Source organism: Rana temporaria, chromosome 1 (genome assembly GCF_905171775.1).
Source record: "Rana temporaria chromosome 1, aRanTem1.1, whole genome shotgun sequence".
NCBI classification, from domain to species: Eukaryota; Metazoa; Chordata; class Amphibia; order Anura; family Ranidae; genus Rana; species Rana temporaria.
The window spans coordinates 551869253-551888831 of record NC_053489.1 but is presented as its reverse complement, the minus strand read 5'-3'; the positions used below and the strand labels follow the sequence as shown (position 1 = coordinate 551888831).

The 19579-nt window shown below is 44.1% G+C and overlaps 1 protein-coding gene across 1 annotated transcript; it reads left to right on the top strand.

The window, feature by feature from the left end:
- The first annotated feature begins 449 nt into the window (after positions 1 to 449).
- On the top strand, positions 450 to 17908 carry SPATA4 (spermatogenesis associated 4). The gene is made up of 6 exons (XM_040333674.1): positions 450 to 648; positions 6667 to 6796; positions 8764 to 8882; positions 11000 to 11220; positions 13728 to 13850; positions 17560 to 17908. Exons 1-6 carry the CDS (start codon positions 545 to 547, stop codon positions 17676 to 17678), a joined length of 816 nt encoding a protein of 271 aa, XP_040189608.1. The 5' UTR covers positions 450 to 544; the 3' UTR covers positions 17679 to 17908.
- The last annotated feature ends 1671 nt before the right edge of the window (positions 17909 to 19579 follow it).

Here is a 19579-nt window from a genome sequence, read left to right as displayed (position 1 = left end):
GTGCCACCATATCAGTGGCCATAATTGAAGAGGAAAACGTACTTATTTACAAAAAAAAGCACAGCACATCATTACTAATAGCTACCATACTTCCTATACTATAAGCAGGACAGCACCCCTCAGAAGACTACTTTCGGACCAGGCTCCATGGAAGACATGCTTTCCTCACAAGGATGACATTGAAATGCCGCCCAATTGGTCTGCACTGGGCCCCGTGACTGCGCTATCACTTCTATTATAAAGTGAGGGATTTATTCGGCAGGTATGAGCGGACACAGAGCTGAGCAGACGCTCATACACAGGCCACGCCTCCCTGCTGTCTGATACTGTAGGCGGAGGATAATACTGGACATCACCAATCACATGACCTGGAATCAGCGCCTCCTTACAAACCACAAGTGCAAGGAGGCGGGGCAGAACGATAGAGCCGCACTGTGATTGGTCCTAGCGCTTCCTGCTCTGTTAGCATGACAGCGGTTGCTATGGCAGCGGAGAACGCGGCTCGGCTCAGCGTGGAGTGTGATTGTCCCGGTCCGCCGTCTCCATGTCCTCGTACCCCGAAGCCCCGCGTAGAACCGGCGTGCCCAGAGATGTGCTCCGGTGGTTGCAGAGCCTGGATCTGAGCGTCTCTCCTAAAAACTTCCGGAGGTATCAGTGTGAAGGGGGAGGGGGAGAGAGGAAACCTGGGGAGACCAATGAGAGAGAAGCTGACAGTACTTCCAGCAGGAGAAGATCTACCAGCAGTGGGCATGCCCTCACCTGACCCATGGCTGGTGACTTAAAGGGGTGTTCCAGTCATTTGTTATGTTTATTAAAAGTCAGCAGCTACAAAAAGTGTACCTGCTGGTTTTTAATAAACATACACTCACCCGCTCCACGTTCCAGCGACACGCCGGCCGGGGCTCCGCTCCCCCCCCCCCCTCTCCGGCCGGCGTCTTCATTCCAAGTGTGTGCACCCGGCAGTGACAGCTTACGGCTTCATGGCCGGGCACCCACTACGCGAGCGGCGCTGCGCCATCCAATTGGACAGGCGATCGCCTACAGGGAGGGGCTGCAGAAAGGCGATTAGACTATTCACCTTAGCAGCCCCTCGGCGGAAGGAGGAAGTGGGACAGGAAGTCCCACTCCTCCTGAAGCCCCCACTCCCCCCCCCAAAAAAATGACATGCCAAATGTGGCATGCAAGGGGGCGAGGAGTGGATTAAGCGGAAGTTCCATTTTTGGGTGGAACTCCGCTTTAAGCTGGCCATACATTATACAATTTCCTTTTGATTTACCTTCAACTATGTAGTGTAGGGCCGGTGTCTTGCAGAAAAATTTGCCCCGACAGGTAAGGACAATAAGCTTCCGAAAATAGCCGAACATGTAGAGATGAGAGTCAGCTCTAGACGGCGCCTGCGCACACCAAATTGTACTGCCGAGGCGGTGGTGCTACACTTCTGACATCCAGGCTCATTCCTTACCATCCCTACCATGGACATGGAGTATGTTTAAAAAAAGAGCCAGGAGGCCGAGCGTGCAAAGCAAGGACGTGAGGCCGCCTGGCCACTTACAGCGAGGTCCACGTCGCCCTGGACCTGTTGCAATAACTATTTACATCAACATTGCAAAAACACCCGCCCCTTGCAGAGTAGCACTGGCATTGCGCAGGCGCCGTCTAGAGCTGAGTCTCAGCTCTACATGTTTTGGCTATTTTCGGAGCTCAGTTCACGCCTGCGCAGTACAGGGGGACCTTATCCTCCGGGGGGAACTTATTCGGCAGAACACCAGCCTGATTTCATACAGACTGAAAGTCTTTGGGTGTAACCTCAGCAGTGGCGGCCTCTTCATTAGGGGCCCCGTCCCACCCTAATCTATGCGCCCCAATCCCCTAATATACATGTAGGGCGCTGGACGCATGGATTCCAATAGGGGTGTTTTTTTTTTTTAAGCACATGATTAGAGCTTGAGGCTCTAATTGGCTTAAAAAAAGGTGGGTGGGTTTGGGGCACCCTAAGGAGAAATAAAAAACGATCACCAGCTTAAGTTGCAAGGGACATCGGTCCCGAACAGGAAAGAGGCACATCTGCCTCTATGTGCCAATCTAAACTCCCTGCCAATGCCACTCCAGTGTACACAGTGCCCACCAGTGCCACCTATCAATTCCCACCACCATTGGTGCCAATCGGTGCCACCTAGCAGTGCTGCCCATCAGTGCCCATTATTGCCATCCATCCATCAGTGCCTATCACTGCCAGCTATCAATGCCACCTATTAGTGCCACTTTTCAGTGCCACCTATCAATGCCCTTCAGTGCTGCCCACTAGTGCCGCTTTATCGGTGCCCATCAGTGCAGCCTCATCGGCGTACATTGATGAAGGAGAAAAATTACCTGTTTTGCAAAATTTTATAACAAAATTTAAAAAAATAAATATATATATTTTAATTCGGTCTTTTTAATTTTTTTTAACCAAAAATAAAAACCACAGAGGTGATCAAATACCACCAAAATAAAGCTCTATTTGTGGGGAAAAAAATGATAAAAATGTCATTTGGGTACAGCATTGTATGACCGCGCAATTGTCATTCAAAGTGCATCAGCGCTGAAAGCTGAAAATTGGTCTGGGCAGGAGGGGGGGTCTAAGTGCCCAGTAAGCAAGGGGTTAATATTTACTATTGTTTTCCTGCTTCTCCTGGCCAGGCAAGAGGAGTGCAATTGGCCTATAGGAGAACCGATGGTATTGGCCGGGCGGGGAGAGGATGTACAGAAGGATCCGGGAATCGGGAGATGGCCGCCCAGAGCGATCTCTGCATCGGTGACGGTTGAGATTGCCACTGTGTGGCACCACCCGTGGGTGGGTGGTTTGTTTGAAGCCCGTCCCCCCTGGCTGGTGCACCAGCCGCCACTGATCTAAAGCAGTGTTTCTCAACTCCATTCCTCAAGGCGCCCCAACAGGTCATGCTTTAAAGGGGTTGTAAAGGTTTGTCTTTTATTTTCTAAATGGGTTCCTTTAGGCTGGCTTCACACTGAAGCGTCAGCCGCGGTGACGGTATAGCCGCGCTATTTGTAGCGCGGCTATACCATCGTGTTTACCGCGATATTCGGGCGCTAGCGGTGAGGTTTTAACCCCCGCTAGCGGCCGAAAAAGGGTTAATACCGCCCGCGTTGCGGAGGTATTGCAGCGGTATTACCGCGCTTTCCCATTGATTTCAATGGGAAGGCGCGGTATAGGAGCGGTGAACACACCGCTCCTATACCGTGGTAAAGATGCGGCTAGCAGGACTTTTGGAGCGTTCCTGCTAGCGCATCGCTTCAATGTGAAAGCCTTCGGGCTTTCACATTGAAGAGTACAGGGCATGATTTTTCATGCGGTATAGCAGCGCTATTTTTAGCGCTGTACCGCTTGAAAAACGTCCCAATGTGAAAGGGGCCTTAGGCTAGTGCATTGTTGGTTCACTTACCTTTTCCTTCAATTTCCCTTCTAAATGTTTTTTTTTCTTTGTTTGAATTTCTCACTTCCTGTTTCTCCTCAGTAAGCTTTCCACCATCATCCGAGCGGTGGAAAGTCATTCAGAACAGCTTACTGAACAGCTTACTGAGGAGGAACAGGAAGTGAGAAATGAAAACAAAGAAAAAAAAAACATTTAGAAGGGAAATGGAAGGAAAAGGTAAGTGAACCAACAATGCACTAGCTTAAAGTAACCTATTTAGAAAATAAAAACCAAACCTTTACAACCCCTTTAAGGCTTTCCATTATTTTGCACAGGTGGTTTGATCAGTGTCACTGCCTTAGGAATTACCACAGCCGTTTCATCTGAGGGAAATCCTGAAAACATGACCTGTTGGGGCGCCTTGAGGACTGGAGTTGAGAAACATTAGGATTAGGTGTTAATGGATTCCATTGGACAGATTATAATGTGTTCTGGCCAATGGAAGGAATCAATGCTCAAGCGATAAACGTGTACATTTTAGGCGTGTCAAGCACTTTTTATTCTGGTGAAACGCTCCTCTCCTGAACATGCTGGTGATGTTTTCTTTTCGGCCTGTAAATGGTTATGTATGTATGGACACCAGGCTAACATAGAGGTGCATATACAGGCTGAAGTTACACAGCCATAGAAGGAGCATTGTTCAAGCCCACTGTGGATGAGGCCGGAATCTCATGTGTAAGTTGTGTGAATCCTGGGTAACATTATTGATACATAGATCCCATAATAGAAGATCTCATCTCTCATGGCAGAACAACGCGGCTTTTAGCCTAGGTTCACATTGGAACGATTTGTCATGCGATTTGAGAGATCAGATCACATGACAAGTCGGAGGCAATGGCACTATTCCAATCAGTGCGACACCGATTTTTGTGGCGCTGCACCGGTTTGCAAAAGTAGTTCCTGCACTACTTTTGCCTATTTCAGGTGTGGCTTCAATGGACAGCTGTGCGTGACGCCACACAGATCTGGAGAGGAGCTTACTGGCATCATTTATGCACATAAATGCATTCCAATGGCTAGAATACATGAATATTCTAGCCAATAAAATGAGTTTCTAAACGCCATACACCTGTAAATGACAAAACAAGCTTTTTTTTTTTTTTTTTTTTTTTTTTTTAAGCTGGATTTTTCTACCAGCTCCTGGCAGTAGGATCCAGTGTGCATTGGACTATTTTAATACATGTGTGTGCATGATGCCCTAAAGTGCATTGCATTAAAGCACCACATTCATTTAACCACTTCAATACCCGCCTAATCTAATATGAATTCCACAGATGGGATCTCCTGGGCAGGCGTCACATGACATTCCCAGCGGTATAAAGGGCCCGCGTCAACGAGTAGACGATGCGTGTGCCTGGCGGCTGCGATGTCCGGATGGGTTAAATGGATGGGTTTACTTCCGCTTTAATTTAACCACTTAACGCCCGCCGCACGACTATTTACGTCCGCAAAATGGCACGGACAGGCAGATGGGCGTATATATACGTCCTTGCCTTCTAGCGGGTCGGGGGTCCGATCTGGACCCCCTCCGCTGCGGGCGGCTCACCTCGGGGAGCGATCCGGGACGACGGCGCGGCTATTCGTTTATAGCTGCTCCGTCGCGATCGCTCCCCGGAGCTGAAGAACGGGGAGAGCCGTATGTAAACACGGCTTCACTGTGGCGGCGTATCGATCGAGTGATCCCTTTTATAGGGAGACTCGATCGATGACGTCAGACCTACAGCCACACCCCCCTACAGTTGTAAACACACACTAGGTGAAACATAACTCCTTCAGCGCCCCCTGTGGTTAACTCCCAAACTGCAACTGTCATTTTCACAATAAACAATGCAATTTAAATGCATTTTTTGCTGTGAAAATGACAATGGTCCCAAAAATATGTCTAAATTGTCCGAAGTGTCCGCCATAATGTCGCAGTCACGAAAAAAATCGCTGATCGCCGCCAATAGTAGTAAAAAAAAAAAAAAATAATAAAAATGCAATAAAACTATCCCCTATTTTGTAAACGCTATACATTTTGCACAAACCAATCGATAAACACATATTGCGTTTTTTTTTTACCAAAAATAGGTAGAAGAATACGTATCGGCCTAAACTGAGGAAAAAAAAATTATATATGTTTTTGGGGGATATTTATTACAGCAAAAAGTAAAAAATATTGCATTTTTTTCAAAATTGTCGCTCTATTTTTGTTTATAACGCAAAAAATAAAAACCGCAGAGGTGATCAAATACCACCAAAAGAAAGCTCTATTTGTGGGGAAAAAAGGACGCCAATTTTGTTTGGGAGCCACGTCGCACGACCGCGCAATTGTCTGTTAAAGCGATGCAGTGCCGAATCGCAAAACCTGGCCTGGGCATTTAGTTGCCTAAAGGTCCGGGGCTTAAGTGATTAAAGCGTATCTCCCATGCCAAAATGTTTTTTTTGTTTGGGGTAGTTAAACGGATAATAGGAAGGGTTAAATAAACTCACGTTTCGCTGGTTAAACGTCCGCTCCTTTCTCTTACAGTCTGCAAGAATGAGTTATATTTCTCTGTGTGCGCCGTTGCCATCTTCACTGTGGGCAGTAGAATCCCACCAGCAGCGACTTCCTGCTTTCGCTGTAATCCCAGCATGCACTGCGCGATCTCGCGCATGCGCACTCTTAGCAGGGAGCAGCGGCGTCAGCGTCTCTGTTCCCCTAATAACAGCTGGCGTTCCCGTCCCGCCCCCTCAGATGTAAACACAGCCACGCATACCTGTAATGGAGATTGTTGTGAAGCCCGCCCTCCTTCCTTTGTTGATATCGCACGTCACTTCCTGCTGTAGAAATTGCACGATATTTGCTATCACGGCTGCGCAGTGAAGACAGGGAGCTATGGAGAGAAGCTCCCAGAGTGCTCTGCTTCAAACGGGAAGTGACGCAATGCCCGTATTATTCCCGCAACTATGCAGACCGGAAGCCTCAACAATTATACAGGTACTGTACAGATTTAGAAAACGAAAACGTCGTTTTTTAGCGTTTTGGCTAGCGCAAGTGTAATAGAACTAATGTTGTAATTAGGGTGGAGCTCCGCTTTAAGGACCTAACGTGTAAATTCTGACAACCTGATTATATTTTGCAGTTTCTTTTTCTGCAGTTATATTAGTAAGTGTTTCAATGCCACCTTCATTGCCACTTGAAGACGTGGCATCATTGCCATTTTGTATGTTACAGAGACTTTTCAAATGGTTTCATCACAGCTGAGATCTTCTATTGGTATTATCCAGAAGACATACAGTTGCATTCATTCGACAATGGGACATCTCTAGCTACAAAATTAGGCAACTGGTCACAGCTAGAGAAGGTAAGCACCCTGCTTGGTAAACTAATTAAGAATTGTTATATCCTAAAACAGACCTGATGTATGCCTGATTATATTATATCTACCAATGAATATGTTTGGTATGATTATTTCTACAGACTGGATGTTTGCTTTCTTATTTCATATCTACTAATGCAGCCATTCTCAACCAGGGTTCCTCCAGAGGTTTCTGTGGGTCCTTTGATCTGGAACTGACTGGCCTACCATCTGTAGGTGCCTACACAGGTCTGGGGCCAATGGTACTTGGCAAAGCCAGCAGAATGGCACATGTATCTTTTTAGTTGTCTGCAAGACTGGCATTCCCACCACCATTGTAAGAGGGCATTTTCCCCATCAATCCTCAATGAATTGGTTTTAGCAAGGGTTCTCCAGGGACCTGAATTTTTTTTTTGTGGGTTCTCCTGAAATAAAAAGGCCCTACTAATCTTTGAATCGTTGTATTATTTGTTATATACTATATATACTCGAGTATAAGCCGAGTTTTTCAGCCCTTTTTTTAGGGCTGAAAATATCCCTCTCGACTTATACTCGAGTCGGTGTACCTGAAGGGCTGCAGTCGTCCATTTTTTAAAACTCTCGGCTTCTTCCTGGTCCCCTCCTGGACAATGTGTTCAGTGTTCCGCCTATCACGGATGTTCTTTTATTCTCGGACTCGGTTTCCCAGCAGACTGGGGGCTGGATTCAGAAAGGAGAGATACGACGGCGTATCAGGAGATACGCTGTCGTATCTGAGTCCGGCCGTCGTATCTATGCGCCTGATTCATAGAATCAAGTTACGTATAGATATCCCTAAGATCCGACAGGTGTAAGTGTCTTACACCGTCGTATCTTGGGCTGCAATTTCATGCTGGCTGCTAGGTGGCGCTTCCGTTTGTTTACGCAAGGAATATGCAAATTGGTATTTACGTCGATTCAGAAACGAACAACCGCCCGGCGCTTTTTTTTTACGTCGTTTGCGTTCGGCTTTTTCCGGCGTAAAGTTACCCCTGCTATATGAGGTGTATGTGCGGCGTATCCTATGTTAAGTAAGGCCGGCGTTCCCGCACCGAGTTTTGAAATTTTTGCGTAAGTCGTTCGCGAATACGGCTGGACTTAATTTACGTTCACGTTGAAAGCAATGACGTTTTGCGGCGGATTTTCGAGCATGCGCACTGGGATGTTTTCACGAACTGCACATTCGTTGTTAAAAAAAAATGTAAAATACGCGGGGTCAAGCCTAATTTAAATAAAACGCGCCCCCAACATCCCCATTTGAATTACGCGGCCTTACGCCGCAACACATATGTTACGCCGCCGTAAATAAGCGCGCAAGTTTTTTCTGAATACAGAACTTGCGCCCAAAATTACAGCGGTGTAACGTATCGGAGATACGTTACACCGGCCGGACAGCTACGCTCAGGTATCTGAATCCGGCCCACTATGTTCAGTGTTCCGCCTATCATGGAGCTTCTCTTGTCCAAGGATGAAAGAATGCCTGTGATTGGGGGAACACTGAACACAGTGTCAAACGCATATCACGGAACAGGATGGGACCAGGGGGAAGCCGCGAGTTTTAAAAAATGGACGCCCACAGCGCAGCCTGTCAAGCATTTCAGGTACGCTGTAATGAGCACAGTGAGGTTGTAATGGGCACAGTGAGGTAATGGGCACTGTGAGGCGTGAAAATGGGCACAGGGAGGAGTGAAAATGGGCATTGTTGACCCTCTTTTCTGCTTACAGTAGCTGCTGCATTTCTCACCCTAGGCGTATAGTCGAGTCAATACGTTTACCCATTTCTTTGTGGTAAAATTAGGTGCCTCGGCTTATACTCAAGTCAGTTTATACTCGAGTATATACGGTAATTTGTACTGACTGGTGGAATGTTTTCTTATATAGATTTTTTTTAAGGTATATATTGTTTGTTGTTATTATTTGTAGATTTCATTTTAATGTGTTATGATATTTCACAGTTTTTCTTAAAAAGGAATTTGAACCTTTCCAAAGAATTAATTGATGGAACAATTCATAGCAAACCTGGAGCAGCAGAACTATTGTTACAAGAAATTTATGTCATGCTGACAAATAGGAGGTAAGATATTCAGCTTTTTATGTTGATTGTGTTGTTTACAGTGTGACAGGGCGAGGCCCTGCCACAGTGTGAGTTTAGAAAATGTCACAAGATTCTCAGTTGGGGTTTGTGTTTGTTGTGAGCGGAGAAAGCAGTTTTTTTCGAGGTTATGTAATCCCGGATTGGGGCCTGTAGCTTGAAGGTTTCAAAGTGTTTTTCGGAAGGGACAAGGACTTCAATCCTGTGTCTTGGGTCCTGCAGGTTGTGTAGCTTAGGGCTCCCATTTGCAGACAAAGCCCTTGTTGGAAGATATAGAATATAAAAAAAAAAAAGTCAGTGCTACTACCCATACATCACATAGAAAGCAAAGCTCCTGGGTGCTCGATCCACAGTCGTTAGCTGAGTAGAGTAATGAGGAAAAGATGATCCGCACTCCGGTCGTTGCTCTTAAAAAACTTTGGGCTAGATTCAGGTAGCCCTGCGTAACATTGTGCGGGCGTAACGTATCTCCGATACGTTACGCCGCCGTAAATTAGGGCGCAAGTTCCGTATTCAGAAAGAACTTGCGCCCTAAGTTACGGCGGTGTAACGTATGTGCTCCGGCGTAAGCCCGCCTAATTCAAATTTGGATGATGTGGGCGTGTTTTACCCAAATTTAGTCTGACCCCACGTATTTGAAGTTTTTTATGAACGGCGCATGCGCCGTTCGTAAAAGAATGCCAGTGCGCATGCTCGAAATTCCGCCGCAAATCGTCAATGCTTTAGATGTGAACGTAACTTACGTACAGCCCTATTCGCGAACGACTTACGCAAACAACGTAAAAATTAAAAAATTAGACGCGGGAACGACGTCCATACTTAACATTGCGTACGCCTCATATAGCAGGAGTAACCTTACGCCGGAAAAAGCCTAACGTAAACGACGTAAAAAAATGCGCCATACGTACGTTTGTGAATTGGGGTATCTACCTAATTAGCATATTCCTCGCGTAAATCGACGGAAGCGCCACCTAGCGGCCAGCGTAAAATTGCAACTAAGATACGACGGCGTAAGAGACTTACGCCGGTCGGATCTTAGTCAAATCTATGCATAACTGATTCTAAGAATCAGGCGCATAGATACGACGCCGCAACTCAGAGATACGACAGGGTATCTGGAGATACGCCGTCGTATCTCCTTCCTGAATCTAGCCCTTTGTATTTATTAACAAGCCACAGTGAACAAATGCAAATGACGGGACCCCCATGGCAGGACTGTCATGGTGGGACCTTCATGAGGTTGATTTTTGCTGTGATTTTTATGTGTTTTCATTACTAGTGGTCAAAGTGCAGAATTTTTTGTAAAGGAGAGTTTAGGGTTAAAAAACATGACATATTTCAAATTACATCAAATCTGCATGTACATGCAATTTGTGTGATTCCATTTGTGGCCAAAAATCACACCAAAGTAGCACAGGAACCTTTTTCAAAATCACGCTGTGCTGAGTTGCATTGATATGAACGTGCACCATTGATAACAATGTGATTTCCATTGTCATGCGATTCTGTGCGACTCAAGTTGCATCAGAAATTGCACTAGTATAAACCAGGCCTTATAGTGGTTCTAAAGGCTGAAGGTTTGTTACCGGCATGCAGGTAAAAAAACTTCTGTTTGCAGCAGCCCCTCCTAATACCTACCTGAGCTACCTCTCAATCCAGTGATGTGCACGAGAGCATCGGCTCTCTGGGGTCTCTCCCGCCTCATTGGCTGAAACAGCAGCAGGAGCCAATCACAGCCAGTGAGCCAATGAAGGGATAGAGGAGGCGGGGCCGAGCCACAGCTCCGTGTTTTAATGGACATGCAAAGCAGCGGCTTGGGAGCGTGCCTGCTTGGATGCCCTCGTTGCAAGCTGCTTGCTTTGGGGGCACTCAACAGGGAGGAGCCAGGAGCACCGGTGGTGGACCCAAGAAGAGGAGGATCAGGGCTGCTCTGTGCAAAACCAACCGCACAGAGGAGGTAAGTATAACATGCTTGTAATAAAATATATATATATATATATATATATATATATATATATATATATATATATATATATATACCTTTTAATATCACTTTAAGCAATAATCAGAGCTGTTTATTTTGTTATTTTATAATCTAGGATTAAAACTCTCCAGGATAACGAAGTGGACTTTACTGATAGAAATTATCAAGACAAGCTGCCTATGGTGGCCAGATCTACAGCGACAAAGGCAGTAAAGAGCAATATAACCCTAAGTGAGACCCTGGCTGAGCCAGACATCATCATCAACCAACAGAAAGTTCAGGCTGTCATTGACTTGCATTTGTTGCAGAGACAGCAGGAGAGAATTGATGACCCAAGTGAGTAGACTGCATACATTTCTACAAAATACTTTATCTGTTTCTTTCTGTGCACCTAGGTACTTGCCTTTTCCAACCCATTTTTTACAATGCGTTATGAATGCCATTATTGTACACTGAGAGCTCATTGGATAGTGGGGCTTAGTTCATGGTTCCCTATGGTTTTAGCACTGCAGCCTCTGTCAATGTCTTCAGCATTCGATAATCCCTGCGAGTGTCAGATGTCCATGCCCCCCTCTGTGCAGTGGTTCTAATATCTGACTCCTACATCATTGCTTTATATTGTGTTTCCATACTGGTCTGGATGATGGGACACCGCACGTGATGGAGAACACAGAAATGCTGAAGACACTGACAGGGGCTGCAGCTCTCAAATGGTTAGAAGGTAGGACTATCAGGGAGGGGAGTATATAGTATGGTGTGTGTGTGTGTGTGTGTGTGTGTGTGTGTAGTATCTTCTTTTTCAGACATGCTCTAGTCACTAGTGTCTAGTGAGTTCTTAAAGGTGAAGTTTGGCCAAAGTTCTTTCTGCACTCCTGTGAACAATTTTAAGCCGACAGCGAGGTAAAGTCCACTGTCATCTGATATCACTCAACTGGCCCAGGTTCTGGATGGATCAGTTGGGATTCATCCAGATGCCTGTACTGGCAGCAGGCTCAGCCTCTCAACGACCCGCTGGGAGATCGAGCCAACCGCACCCACCCCCTCCACAGCCCAGTGCTCCAGGAAGCACTGGAAGAGCAGAGCTGACGGACAGTCACCACTTAGACCGGAGGGGAGAACTGAGCGATCAGCGGCCTTTGATCACTCCAGTTCTCAGTGCAGAGGCAGTGGGGCACAAAAGCTGCATTCACCTAGGTGACTGTACTTAATTTGACAATTGTGATTTACCGTATTTATCGGCGTATAACACGCGCCGGCGTATAACAAGCACCCCAATTTAAGAGGGAAGTTTCAGGAAAAATTTTTTTTTTTTTAAATTAACCACTTAGAAGCAAAATAATGGTATCTGAGCATCAATGCATCTGTGTCCATCTGCAGCTTCAGTGCAGCCTGATCTGTGCTCATCTGCAGCTTCAGTGCAGCCTGATCTGTGCTCATCTGCAGCATTGATCTTTAATGCCGTTTGATTAGTGCCCATCTGCAGCCTTTAAATTTATCAAAATGCTCTCCCTGTTCAGTGCCAATCTGCAGTTTTTACCTTTCAATTACATCTCTGTTTGTTGTCTCCGAGTGAGGAGGGGGAGCGAGTGCCACTGAATTACATAGAGCTGTGATCTCCTTCCTGTGTATCTGGCGCTCCGTCACTCACAGCCACGCCTCCTGCCCCTGCTCATATGATAGACAGTACAGTAGTCCAATGCGGGGCCAGGAGGCGTGGCTGTGCGTGACAGAGCGCCAGATACACAGGAAGGAGATCACGGCTCTATGTAATTCAGCGGCGCTCGCTCCTCTCCCCAGACAGCAGGGATCGCCGTATAACACGCACACGTGATTTCCCCCTGATTTTTAAGGAGAAATAAGTGCGTGTTATACGCCGATACATATGGTAAATCTCAGCTTCACATTTGTTATTTGTAATAATAACCAGTTTTGCAAACAGTATTTTGATCATTTCATTTATGCCTACACAGGCTTTAAAGTGTTAATTGTATCCAGTTACAATGTCCTTCTTTTTTTTTTTTGTATTTTTTTTTTTTTTTTGACACCCATACTAGTAAATAAATAAAAATATCCCATAGTTTGTAGACGTTATAACAATATACGCTTATTGGGATTTTTTTTTTTTTTTTACCAAAATATGTAGCAGAATACATATTGACCTAAATGTATAACATTTTATATTCTAGATTTTTAATTGGGTGTGTTTTTATAGCAGAAAGTAAGAAAAAATTTATTTTCTTTAAAATTGTTGGTCTTTTTTTGTTTTATAGAGTAAAAAAAAAAAAAAAGGAGATGATAAAATACCACCAAAAGAAAGCTCTATTTGTGGGGAAAAGAGGGTATACATTTTTTGGGGAACCGTGTCATATCGCCAAAAAATGGCCTGGTCATGAAGGCGGTAAATCTTCTGGAGGTCAAGTGGTTAACAGATGTGTTACCTGTGGAGCTGAGCTACACGTACAAACCAGCCGCCTTACAGACACTTAGAGTCGGTTCACACAGGGGCAGCATGACTTTGGGGGCGACTCAGCAAGGCGATCTCAAGACAACTTGAGAGGCGACTTGCAAAATGACTTCTGTATTGAAGTCAATGCAAGTCGCCCCCAAAGTCGTACAGGAACCTTTTTCTAAGTCGGAGCGACTTGCGTCGCTCCTATTAGAACGGTTCTATTTAATAGAGCGGAGTGCATCTTGTCAGGCGGCTGAGTCGCCCCTGTGTGAACCAACTCTAAAAGCCGGGGTTCTAACTCCTGTAGTTTGTCAGGCCATTGATACCTTTTCATTTTTTATATTTTATTAAATGTTTAAATCTGTAATTTTACTGTATTTTTCTCCACTGCAAGGACGGTTTAATGTGAAACCATCAGTGGGTGAGCTTGCCCTCCGTATCCCACCACCGCCTGATAATCCTGGCAGTGAAAGCAGCCTGTCCAACAGATCAGCATCATCTTTGTCCTCTTCCTCCAGTACGTATGAAAAACTGCTACATTATAATGAAAATATTTCTGAAATATAAAAGAAAATGCAGTACTTTCTAAAATTGTTAGTTATGCTCATAAGTTTACATACCCTTGCAGATTTTATGATTTCTTGGCCATTTTTCAGAGAATATAAATGATAACACAAAAACATTTCTTTCACTCATGGTTAGTGTTTGGCTGAAGCCAATTATTATTAATCAACTGTGTTTACTCTTTTTAAATCTTAATGGCAACAGAAACTACCCAAAGGCCCCTTTTTAAAAGTTTGCATACCCGGGTGATTTTGGCCTGATAGCATGCACACAAGTTGACACAAAGAGGTTTGAATGGCTATTAAAGGTAATCAATCTCACCTGTGATCTGTTTGCTTGTAATTAGTGTGTGTGTGTGTGTGTGTGTGTGTGTGTGTGTGTGTGTGTGTGTGTGTATAAAAGGTTGAGTTTTTGGACTCGTAACAAACCCTAATCTTTCATCCAGTGCTGCACTGACGTTTCTGGATTCTGAGTCATGGGGAAAGCAAAAGAATTGTCAAAGGATCTGTGGGAAAAGGTAGTAGAACTTTATAAAACAGGAAAGGGATATAAAAAGATATACAAGGAATTGAAAATGCCAATCAGCAGTGTCGAAACTCTAATTAAGAAGTGGAAAATGAGGGGTTCTGTTGAAACCAAACCACGGCCAGGTAGACCAACTAAAATTTCAGCCACAACTGCCAGGAAAATTGTTTGGGATGCAAAAAAACCCCACAAATAACTTCAGGTGAAATACACGACTCTGAAAACGTGTGGCTGTTTCAAGATGCACAATATGGAGGCACTTGAAGAAAGATGGGCTGCATGGTCGTGCCGCCAGAAGAAAGCCATTACTACACAAATGCCACAAAGTATCCCGCTTACAATACGCCAAAGAGTACAAAGACAAGCCTCAAACCTTCTGGCACAAAGTCATTTGGAGTGATAAGACCAAACTTGAGCTTTTTTTTTTTTACCACAACCATAAACACTAGATTTGAAGAGGAGTCAACAAGGCCTATGATGACAGATGCACCATTCCTACTATGAAACACGGAGGTGGATCACTGAGGTTTTGGGGATGTGTGAGCTACAAAGGCACAGGAAATTTGGACAAAATTGATGGCAAGGTGAATGCGCAGTATGTTATCAAAAAAATACTGAAGGAACATTTGCATTCATCAGCCAGGAAGTTGCACATACGTACTTGGACATTCCTACATGACAATGATCCAAAACACAAGGCCAAGTCGACCTGTCATTGGCTACAGCAGAATAAAGTGAAGGTTCTGGAGTAACCATCTCAGTCTCCTGACCTCAATATCATTGAGCCAATCTGGGGAGATCTCAAACGTGCCGTTCATGGAAGACAACCCAAGAATTTACAGGAACTGGAGACTTTTTGGCAAGAGGAATGGGCAGCTTTACCATCTGAGAAGATAAAGAGCCTCATCCACAAATACCACAAAAGACTTCAAGCTGTCATTGACGGTAAAGGGGGTAATATGTGGTATTAAGAACTGGGGTATGTAAACTTTTGATCTGGGTCATTTGGGTAGTTTCTGTTGTGATAATTTAAAAAGAGTAAACACAGTTGATTGGCTGAAGCCATTGATTATCAAACACTAACCACAAGTGAAAAAAGTTTGTGTTATCATTCATATTCTCTGAAAAGTGGCCAATAAATAACAAATTCTGCCAGGGAATGTACACTTAGGAGCACAACTGTATCTGAACTGTTAAAATACTTATAGATATAAAGCAGCAGATTATTTTGATCATTCAAATATTTTTGCCACTGAACGCCCCTTTAGGAAATCCACTACAGTAATAAACGCATTCACTGTCTGCACATTTTCTGCCATTTTTAAAGTCCAGTTTAAGCAACACTGGACAAATATAGCTGACCTTTCAACCATTGCTTTGAATCATTTAGTGTTTCTATATGGAGAATGAATGAATGATTTTGCTGTTCCATCTAAAGTCCTCATTTACATACATTCCTTTTTATAAATTTGCTCCAATCTGCCATTTTCCTTTTTTTTTTTTTTTTTTTGGAAAATAACTTGCCTATTAACAGCCACACTGTCAACATAATTGTAGACATGCACAAAGACAGCATTCAGTGTCTGGTGACAGTTTAACACTTTTAAAGTGACTATAGGACTATTTTGAGAAATCTCTTTTCTAAACAAAGTACCCCAGGTTTTGGAGCTCATAGGGCCAAATCCTCAAAAGGGATACGCAGGCGGAACTGCTGTTCAGCCTGCGTATCCCTGTGCCTATCTTTGGAACTGATCCTCAGAAGCAGTTTTCCAAAGATAGGCAGAAGATCTGACATCTGTAAGACACTTACACTGTCAGATCTTAGGATGCAGTACCGCATCCGCCGCTGGGGGCATTTCGCATTGAAATGCTGCTTTGCGTATGCAAATGAGGACTTACGGAGATCCACAAAGCTTTTCAGCTTTGTTTTTTCTGCGTAAGTTTACGTTTGCATACGTAAAATTAGGGCTGCTTTTACAAGGTGTAAACTGTTTACACCTTGTAAAAACAGACCTTTTTTTCGATCGCCGTGATTTTTTTAAAATTTTGAATTTTATTTTTCGGCGCGTAACTTTTTTTTTTACCCGACGCAACTTTATTGTCCCGTCGCAATCCACAAAGCCCGGCGTAACGTAATTTTGCGCGCTGCCCGTCGGGGAAAATGACGTCACGAGCATGCGCAGTACGGCCGGCGCGGGAGCACGCCTCATTTAAATTGTCATCGCCCCCTGGATAACAGGACCGCCTTGCGCCGGGAGAATTTAGGTTACACTGCGTGAAATTTCTAGGTAAGTGCTTTGTGGATCGGGCACTTAGGTAGAAATTTCCCGCCAGTGTAACTTAAATGGGAAAAATTAAGTTAGGCTAGGATTTTGAGGATTTGGCCCATAGGGTTTTCTGCAGAACATACTGTAGGAGAGTTTGTGCAGACATCCCTTTGTTCCCAGAGCCTATCAACCTCTAATAGTGATAGACTGCCTCAGTGTCCAGAAGTGGGCAACGCAAATGCCGTTATGTGCTAGCCAACTCCTGGCCCTGACCGGTAACCTATTACATTGATGGATGATCTGACTGATTAATGGTGAAGTGTGAGAGGAATGAGGGCTACACGCCGAAGCAGGAACTGGTTTATGGTTTGCATTACAAAGAGCGTAGGTTTTGGGGCCACCATAACACTCTGTAAATGCCTGCCATGGTATCTGATGTAATAGGTTGCACAGCAAAGTTGTATAAATGTCAAGTTACTCAAGTCTTGCATGGGTGTGGGTACTCTTTTCTATGCAGGTTTTTATTTTTTTGCTCGCTTTATGGTTACAGGTAGTGACTCTTTGGGGGTTATTTACGAAAGGCAAATCCACTTTGCACTTAAAATTGCACTGAAAATGCAATTGGAAGTGCAGTTGCTGTAGATCCAAGGGGGACATGCAAGGAAAATAAAAAAACAGCATTTTAGCTTGCACATGATTGGATGATCAAATCAGCAGATCTACCCCTCAGATTTACAGCGACTGCACTTTCAGTGCACTTTGCACTTGTAGTGCAAAGTGGATTTGCCTTTCGTAAATAACCCCCATGATAGCGGATAGTGGATTACTAGTGCTTATTGTTCACTGTGGTTGTGTTCTTCATTTACATAGGCATTCGAAGCAAATCAAATGTGAACTTCAAAGAAATTCAAGTCAAGCAAGGAGATAGAAGTTATGTGTCCTCCAGTATGACCTCTACAGCATCATCCTCTGCATTAAGCACATCCTAAGCGGAAACATGTGTATACGAGTCTATCCCAATGTGATTTGTGTCCTTATCATTAGACAGTGTGGTGTCTTCTGTTAAATAAAATACCATTACTTAAATGATTTATTAATCATTTTCATAAAATACCATGACTAGATCGAAAGCATAATACACAACTTATGGTGTTTCAGAACCTGCGTTGTAAGTTTTGTTGGCTCTTGTGACATTCAGTAATAAATTGTATCTGAATCATTGCTGCATCCTTCACACAGTTCCGGCATCCCACATTGAGATGTCACATTTAACAGCATGGGTTATTCGGGCTGTTGCAAGTTCTGCCAGTCAAGGGGTGTGCCTATTTTTTATTTATTTTTTCCAGGATTCCAGCCAGGAATTTGGCCATGTATGAGATCTGATGTGGACTAAGACCCAGCCCTATTTTATTATCTAACACATTTCTCAATATACAAATGGAAGCACTGCCTGTGTACATTGGGAAAGGTTTCTCTAACATTTTCTTGTAGTTCTTTTTTTTGTAACAGTAAAAAAATAAAATCCATAGCGGTAGACCATCATCAATTTCAGCCTTATGTGGCGTATACTACCGTGTTTCCCCGAAAATAAGACGTACTCCAAAAATAAGCCGCAGCGGGATTTCGACGCAAGATCGAAATATAAGACACCCCCCGAAAATAAGACGTAGCGATGGCGTGTCGTATGCGTAGCGGGAAAACAAGACGTGATAGGCGTACTGTACTGGTGCGGAGCTCAGGAGCTGTAAAGAAGTCGTGCAGCCCTTCTTATCTGCTCCACGGTATCTCTAAGTGACCGGAGAGGTGTCGGCAGCCCCATAAATACAGTAAGGTCGGCTCCCCCTGTCAGGTGAAAGTAAAAAGTCTCCTCAGTGAAGTGAGGAGAAGGACGCTCTGTACTCGGGAAGAAGTAAAGCTTCTCCCCAGCACCAGTCTCTCACCCCCACACAAACACCAGGGGATAGTTGAATAAATGTAGATTGTTGTACCATACTGTTGTACCATACTTGCCGGTAAAAAAAATAAGACATCCCCCGAAAATAAGCCATAGTGTGATTTCTGGAGGAAAAATAAATATAAGACGGTGTCTTATTTTCGGGGAAAGACGGTATATTCAGAACCACAAGACCAGTAGATATGTACAATTTTCCAGGCATGCATTTTCTTGGATGATGCTGAAAAATTTTTTTTTGGGCATTCGGGTAATGCTACATTTATTTATACAAAAAAAAAAAAACTGTGAGTAGTCAGTTGTGATTACAAGTCAACCCTAATTACATTATTGTGATCAAATTTAAGGCCTTCTCTTATTATGAGTTTCCTCCGAAAGATGCAGTTTCTTCAGAGTACAAAGGTCTGTAGGGTAGTCAGTTAAAGCTGACGCCGTGTCATGAGTCTGGTATGTGTTTATTGTTCTGTCAGTACATAACTTTATCCTTTCCATGTTTTTGGGTATTCAGGGTTCTGATTATTTTTATGACTTAGCCTGCAATCCAGCTATCATCTCTTCCTGTGTTTAGATTATGTCCTTCTGTCTTGAATATTCCAATCATGTTATTTAACCTCCAATGGCAATATTATGATCCTGCCTGTTTTTATGTGTATACTGGTGATCCTGCAAATAAGTACCGCCGTGCTCCCGGTCCAATCTGTGTCAGTGTATGTGGTAAACTTGGCTACCACCACTCCACAAACCACACCTCTGGCACGTTTTGCCCCATCCATCCCATCGGGGGTTTAGTTATAGGGGTAAAGGGCAGAGGCAGGGCAGAAGAACTTAAGCAGGCCATACACGGTCGAATTTCGAACAATTTTTTTTTTCGAAATTAGAACATTCGTTTTTTTTTTTGTTTTTTTTGTGATCTGATGATGCCACCATTGATTTTCGAAA